The 8,066-nt window shown below is 54.9% G+C and overlaps 1 protein-coding gene across 1 annotated transcript in view; it reads left to right on the top strand.

Annotated features, from left to right (window-relative positions):
• The first annotated feature begins 4,437 nt into the window (after positions 1-4,437).
• Positions 4,438-8,066, top strand: part of kif22 (kinesin family member 22) — a 48,595-nt gene continuing 44,966 nt past the window's right edge. Inside the window, exons 1-2 of the mRNA XM_038780904.1 lie at positions 4,438-4,520; positions 5,935-6,137. Of these exons, the coding sequence (XP_038636832.1) occupies positions 5,941-6,137 (197 nt within the window). The 5' untranslated portion in view covers positions 4,438-4,520; positions 5,935-5,940. The remainder of the gene's footprint in view (positions 4,521-5,934; positions 6,138-8,066) is intronic.

Below are 8,066 nucleotides of genomic sequence, written 5' to 3'. Positions count from 1 at the left end.
GGTGGACAGCGAGAGCCTTCTCCCGCGGATGGAGGTGGCTATCACGAGGGGACATAGCCTTAAACTGAGGGGTAATAGATATAGGACAGAGGTCAGAGGTGGGTTTTTTACGCAAAGAGTGGTGAGGCCGTGGAATGCCCTACCTGCAACAGTAGTGAACTCGCCAACATTGAGGGCATTTAAAAGTTTATTGGATAAGCATATGGATGATAAGGGCATAGTGTAGGTTAGATGGCCTTTAGTTTTTTTCCATGTCGGTGCAACATTGAGGGCCGAAGGGCCTGTACTGCGCTGTATCGTTCTATCTATGTAATAAACATCCACAACCCTCTCATACTCCGCGAGTGGACCCGTCTCCACCACACTTCCAGACAGAACATTCCAGATCCAACCACTCGCTGTGAAGACATTTCACCTCACATCAGATTTGCCTCTTTTACGAATCAGTGTAAATCCGTGTGTCCCTCTCCTTCTCAATCGCACTCGGAGCGGCAACAGTTTCTCCTGGTCTACTCTGTCCAGCTCCCTCATGGTTTGAACATCTCGAACCAAATCTCCTCAGTCTTCTTCTCTCTGATGCAAACATTCCCAAGCTCTCCAATCGATCCTCATCACTGAAGTTTCTCATCCCTGGAACCGTTCCTGTGAACCTCTTCTGCTCTCCCCCCAATGTGTTCACATCCTTCCTAAAAGTGAGACACCCAGAACTGTGCACAATATTCCAGCTGAGGGGCTAACTAGTGTCTTGTATAAGTTCAGTAACCTCCTCGCTCTTCTACTCTCTGCCCCTATTAATAAATCCCAGAACACTCTCTGCGTTATTAACTGCTCTCTCCACCCGTCCTGACACCTATTTTCCAATTAAGGGGCAATTTAGTGTGGCCAATCCACCTACCCTGCACATCTTTGGGTTGTGGGGAGGTGAGACCCACGCAGAAACGGGGAGAGTGCTAACTCCTCACGGACAATGATCCGGGGTTGGGATTGAACCTGGGTCATCGGTGCTGTGAGGCAGCAGTGCTAACCACTGCACCACCATGGTCCGCGGCGGCGTGAGGTAGCTGTGCTAACCATTGCGTCTCCGTGCCACCCTGGTCCTTGGTGTCGTGATGTAGCTGTGCTAACCACCGCATCTTTGTGCCACCCGGGCGGTGCTATCCACTGCGCCACCTGTATTATCCTGTAATCTGAGGTTTTCCCCCTCGTTGTTTCCCACAGCACCAATTTTTGTTTTTACTGTGAGCTTAGTGCTCGCTCCCCCCACATTCACATCATTTGTTCAGCTCCACCTGGCTCAGGAAACAAGCCAGCGATGATTCACTCCCGGTTCCTGTGCTTTAACTTGGAGCCAAACGCCTCCAACCCTTCCCACCACATTAATTCCGTCCCTTACTTCTCGTCTGCCTCAGCTTCTGCCTCCTCCTCCTCTTCCTCCTCTTCTTCCTGTGGGTCCACCTCCGGGGTGGGCGGCCGGCGGGGAAGGGGTCTCACGCTCAGCTCCAGTGTTCCCTGCTCCGCCAGGATCTCGTACATGCAGCGAACCTCCTGGGGGTCCGGGCACCAGCCCTCCGTATCCTCCACCTCCTCATCGCTGCAGGCCACGCACCATGTCTCCTCACTGTCCAGGGTCAGCTCAGCCAGGCCCACCGGTGGGTCAGGACCCTCTGCCTGCATGGCAGGCTGGGATCTGGAGAGAGAGAGAGAGAGAGGGGGACAATCAGACAGTCAAGAGGGAGAGCACAGAATGCAATGTAAACAGACGGACAGGGGGCAAGAAGGGGCTGTAAATACACCTAGAGCAGAAGCAGTATGGGGGGGGGGGGGGGGGGGGGGGGGGGAGGGAGCGGTGTAAATACCCCATTGGGATATCCAGTAAATACCCCACTAACATCAGTACTGAGGCTCCCAGAGCAGGTCAGAGGTTGGGAATCCTGCGGAGAGTAACTCACCTCCTGACTCCCCCCAAAGCCTGTCCACCATCTACAAGGACACAAGTCAGGAGTGGGATAGGACCCTCTCCACTTGCCTGGATGAGTGCGGCTCCCAACAACACTCGAGAAGCTCGACACCATCCAGGACAAAGCAGCTCCCGCTCAATCGACACACTAACCCCCACCTTACACATCCGCTCCCTCCCCCACCGACGCACAGCGGCAGCCGTGTGCCCCATCTACAAGATGCACGGCAGCCACTCGCCGAGGCTCCTTCGACAGCACCTTCCAAACCCTCCACTTCTCCCACCGAGAAGACCAAGGGGCAGGAGACGCACCGGGAACACATAGAAAACAGGAGCAGGAGGAGATAGTTCGGTTCTTCGAGCCTGCTCCTCGTTTCATTAGCCAACTCCGTGACCTCTTCCCGCTTTCCCCCCCCCCCCATATCCTTTGATCTACATCTAATTAATAAAATTACACAATGTTTTTTGCCTCAGCTGCTTTGCAGTCACAGGCTCACCCCTCTCTGGGTGGATCCACATAAACGCCCCCCGTCCCCGAGCCACACAGCATTCTGACTTGGAAATACGTCGACCATTCCTTCGCTGTCGCTGGACAAGAATCCCGGATCTCCCTCCCTAACAGGACGGTGGGTGTACTTGCAGCGGGCAGAGGTAGCGGCTCACCCAGCACCTTCTCAAGGGGCAACGAGGGACCGACAATAAATGTTGGCTTAGAAACAACCACAGAGCCAGGCCCTCATCCTAAGGCAGCCCCGCCATTCCTCTAGCTATGATGTGGAGATGCTGACGTTGGACTGGGGTGAGCAACACCAGGTTAAAGTCCAACATGTTTGTTTCAAACACTAGCTTTCGGAGCACTGCTCCTTCCTCAGGTGAGTGAAGATAGCCTCCAGCTATCAGATGACACAGAATTCCTGCAGTGCAGAAGGAGGCCATTCGGCCCATCAGGTCTGCACATCTCTCCAAAAGACCTACATACCAGTCCCCTGCCTTATCCCCGTAACCCCACGCTTTGATCATGGCCAATCCACCGAACCTGCACATCTTTGGACTGTGGGAGGAAATCGGAGCACCCGGAGGAAACCCGCGCAGACACGTGGAGAACATACAAACTCCACATAGGGTGACCCGAGGCTGGAATTGAAGCCGGGTCCCTGACGCTGTGAGGCTGCCATGTTAACTGCTGCGCCACCGTACCGTCGTGACTCCCTGGTGCTGTGAGGCAGCAGTGCTAACTACTGTGCCACCGTGCCAACCTGGGTCTCTGGCGCTGCGAGGCAGCAGTGCTAATCACAATGCCACCGCAATAAATTGTGGAAAAATACCAATAGAAATCGCAAATCTTCGCCTCCTTCTTCTCCGTCCGTTCTTGTGTGGGTACCCAATTCTTTATTTCCCCCAATTACGGGGCAATTTAACGTGGCCCCTGCACATCTTTGGGTTGTGGGGATGAAACCCACAGACACGGGGAGAATGTGCAAACTCCACAAGGCCGTGACCTAGGGCCAGGATCGAACCTGGGATCTCGGCGCGGTGAGGCAGCAGTGCTAACCACCGTGCCACATTCATCCATCTTTTAGATGAACTCTAATCACAAATCTTGAAATACTAACTGACCTTATTAATGGTCTTAAACCTTACTATTCCACCTGACTGCTATTGACGAACATCACCAATACTAAAAAAACACCTGACTACTGTCAACAAACATTATTAATATACATCTTACTACTTCAATAGGAAAAAGACTTACTAGCTCCTCACTTCCTTTTTGTAGGCAGCATTTGAATTTAAAAGGCCTACCCTACAAGATTTATTTACATGTTAAAGGTTTGCAATTCCTGTGAAGTGATACCAGAAAAAGTTATTTTCTGTTTTTCGTGAAGAGTACCGGAAATGGCAGCCGCTGACGTCCTAAAATGGCGCAGATGATTGACAGGTACCGAGGGGGCGGGTTCACAGAGCTTTCTGGTGAGTTGATCGTGATTGACAGGGCTCTAATCCAATCGGAAGGGGAGATACCCGATGATTGATCGTCAAGAGGGAGAACACGAGTGAGGGGGAAGAGGGCAGGACCAGGAGGTACTTCCAGTGGTTGATAGGCGGCCAAACTGCCCAATCGGTGGCCGCGTTCTGCAGCCGGCGCCAGCAGGGCGAAGGAGAACGGAGGGCCGGTCGGACTGACAGCGCCGGCGTCCAATCGAACGCGGCTGCTCGGAGATCACATCCGGTAAGCTGGGCGGGACGGACGGAGAAGAAGTACGGTGATTGGCGGAGGGGGGAGGGAGCGGAAGACGCCCCTGACTGACAAGAGGCGTCCTGCAATCGCGCGGCGGGGCGGGGAGACGGGGAAAAGGGGCGGATGATTGACAGAGTGGGGAGCCAGTGGGAGGAGCGGGGCTGAAGGAGCCGGGGTCTGATTGGTCGCAGGTGGGTGATGGATGGGGGCGCTGGCCAATCGTCTGATTGGCCGGAGCTCGTAGGGGGCGGGAGCGGGAGCGCGGCAGATTCGAATACGGTGGCGGTTGGGTCGAGGCCCAGAGAAGATTGTGGAAAATTCACGGTAAATAATTGATAATAAATACCATAAATACAATATATACCGTCTGACAATGCAGCACTCCCTCAGTACTGACCCTCTGACAGTGCGGCACTCCCTCAGTACTGACCCTCTGACCGTGCGGCATTCCCTCAGTACTGACCCTCTGACCGTGCAGCACTCCCTCAGTACTGACCCTCTGACAGTGCAGCACTCCCTCAGTACTGACCCTCTGACAGTGCAGCACTCCCTCAGTACTGACCCTCTGACCGTGCGGCATTCCCTCAGTACTGACCCTCTGACAGTGCGGCACTCCCTCAGTACTGACCCTCTGACAGTGCGGCACTCCCTCAGTACTGACCCTCTGACAGTGCGGCATTCCCTCAGTACTGACCCTCTGACAGTGCCGCACTCCATCAGTACTGAACCTCTGACAGTGCAGCACTCCCTCAGTACTGACCCTCTGACAGTGCTGCACTCCCTCAGTACTGACCCTCTGACAGTGCGGCATTCCCTCAGTACTGACCCTCTGACAGTGCGGCATTCCCTCAGTACTGACCCTCTGACCGTGCAGCCCTCCCTCAGTACTGACCCTCTGACAGTGCGGCATTCCCTCAGTACTGTCCCTCTGACAGTGCGGCACTCCCTCAGTACTGACCCTCTGACAGTGCAGCACTCCCTCAGTACTGACCCTCTGACAGTGCGGCGCTCCCTCAGTACTGACCCTCTGACAGTGCGGCACTCCCTCAGTACTGACCCTCTGACAGTGCGGCACTCCCTCAGTGCTGACCCTATGACAGTGTGGCTCTCCCTCAGTACTGACCCTCTGACAGTGCCGCACTCCATCAGTACTGAACCTCTGACAGTGCAGCACTCCCTCAGTACTGACCCTCTGACAGTGCTGCACTCCCTCAGTACTGACCCTCTGACAGTGCGGCATTCCCTCAGTACTGACCCTCTGACAGTGCGGCATTCCCTCAGTACTGACCCTCTGACCGTGCAGCCCTCCCTCAGTACTGACCCTCTGACAGTGCGGCATTCCCTCAGTACTGTCCCTCTGACAGTGCGGCACTCCCTCAGTACTGACCCTCTGACAGTGCAGCACTCCCTCAGTACTGACCCTCTGACAGTGCAGCACTCCCTCAGTACTGACCCTCTGACAGTGCGGCGCTCCCTCAGTACTGACCCTCTGACAGTGCGGCACTCCCTCAGTACTGACCCTCTGACAGTGCGGCACTCCCTCAGTACTGACCCTCTGACAGCGCAGCACTCCCTCAGTACTGACCCTCTGACAGTGCGGCACTCCCTCAGTACTGACCCTCTGACAGTGCGGCACTCCCTCAGTACTGACCCTCTGACAGTGCAGCACTCCCTCAGTACTGACTGTCCGGGTGCAGCTGCCGTTAATTGTAATTTTGTTGTCTCTCCTTAATTCCAGGTAACCATGTCCGGACAGTCGAGCGCCTGCGACCCGCAACCCACCAGGAAGCCGGTCCATCACCCGGTGCAGGTGGTCGTGCGCCTCCGACCCTACCAGAACACCGATGACGGTCAGCAGCAGGGCGCCTGTGTGCGCGGTGTCGACACCCGCGCGCTGGAGATCGCCAACTGGAGGAACCGCGGGGCGTCCATGCACTACACGTGAGTGTCCTTGCATACCCCCCCTTGCTGCCAGCCGTTTCATACCACCCCCTTCCCTGAATATGCAGGTCCCCCCCACCCCCCTTCCCCCATATCGTCCCGCCACCCCCTCTTCCCCCATATCGTCCCGCCACCCCCTCCACCAGGCTGGTAAAACATGACACAGTTGTTGCAGGGCTAAAGGAGGACATTCAGCCCATCGTCGCGCACCCTCTCTCTGAAAAAATGTCATGGCTCAATGCCATTCCCCTGCCTTTATCCCCATCGCACGCCTCGCGTGAATCTGTCTCCACTACACTTCCAGGCAGAGTTTAGCAGAATACAACCACTCACTGTGAAAATAGGATTTTCCTCAAGTCATCTCAAATCTGTGTCCCTCTTGTTCTAGATCCTTTTCCTGATGGGAATAGCTTTTCTCCCCATCTACTTTGTCCAGCCCCTCATGAATTTTGAACAAACCTCGCACCCCACCCCTCCCATCTCCGCAGATGAAAGGCGCAGTGCCTGCCCCCTGGACTTGGCAAGGGTTTGACCCCCCCCCCCACCCGCCTCAGTGATGTCACTTAACACCTCGGGTGCAAATTGTACATGGGAAAATGGATTAACTATCACCAACATGGTCCACTGCTGCTGCGTATTGGCCCTTCCTTGGGCTATAATATATAACACTGGGGTACAGTACTGGTGGGGATGGGTCTGTCACTGTATAACACTGGGGTACAGTACTGGTGGGGGTGGGTCTGTCACTGTATAACTCTGGGGTACAGGACTGGTGGGGATGAGTCTGTCACTGTATAACACTGGGTGCAGTACTGGTGGGGAACGGGTCTGTCACTGTCTCACCCTGGGTACGGTACAGGTGGGGATGGGTCTGTCACTGGGTACAGTACTGGTGGGGATGGGTCTGTCACTGTATAACACTGGGTACAGTACTGGTGGGGACGGGTCTGTCACTGTATAACACTGGGGTACAGTTCAGGGGCTGTTTAGCACAGGGCTAAATCGCTGGCTTTGAAAGCAGACCAAGCAGGCCAGCAGCACAGTTCGATTCCCGTAACAGCCTCCCCGAACAGGCGCCGGAATGTGGCGACTAGGGGCTTTTCACAGTAACTTCATTTGAAGACTACTCATGACAATAAGCGATTTTCATTTTTCATTTCAGTACTGGTGGGGATGGGTCTGTCGCTGGATAACACTGGGGTACAGTACTGGTGGGGATGGATCTGTCACTTTAACACTGGGGTACAGTACGGCTGGGGATGCGTCTGTCACTGTATAACACTGGAGTACAGTACTGGTGGGGATGGGTCTGTCACTGTATAACACCGGGGTATAGGTATAGTACTGGTGGGGATGGGTCTGTCACTGTATAACACTGGGGTATAGTACTGGTGGGGAACGGGTCTGCCACTGTATAACACTGGGGTACAGTACTGGTGGGGACGGGTCTGTCACTGTATAACACTGGGTGCAGTACTGGTGGGGATGGGTCTGTCACTGTCTCACCCTGGGTACAGTACTGGTAAGGATGGGTCTGTCGCTGGAAACACTGGGCTACAGTATTGGTGGGGACGGGTCTGTCACTATAACACTGGGGTACAGTACTGGTGGGGATGGGTCTGTCCCTATAACACTGGGCTACAGTACGGGTTGGGATGGGTCTGTCACTGTATAACCATGGGGTACAGTACTGGTGGGGATTGGTCTGTCACTGTATAACACTGGGGTACAGTGGTGGGGACGGGTCTGTCGCTCGATAACACTGGGGTACAGTACTGGTGGGGACGGGTCTGTCACTGTGTAACACTGGGGTACAGTACTGGTGGGGACGGGTATGTCACTAACACTGGGGTACAGTACTGGTGGGGACGGGTATGTCACTATAACACTGGGGTACAGTACGGGTGGGGATGGGTGTGTCACTGTATA

The sequence above is a fragment of the Scyliorhinus canicula genome, chromosome 20, assembly GCF_902713615.1.
Source record: "Scyliorhinus canicula chromosome 20, sScyCan1.1, whole genome shotgun sequence".
In the NCBI taxonomy this organism is placed as follows: Eukaryota; Metazoa; Chordata; class Chondrichthyes; order Carcharhiniformes; family Scyliorhinidae; genus Scyliorhinus; species Scyliorhinus canicula.
Note: the sequence above shows the minus strand (reverse complement) of the source record. Positions and strands in the feature narration are given on the sequence as shown.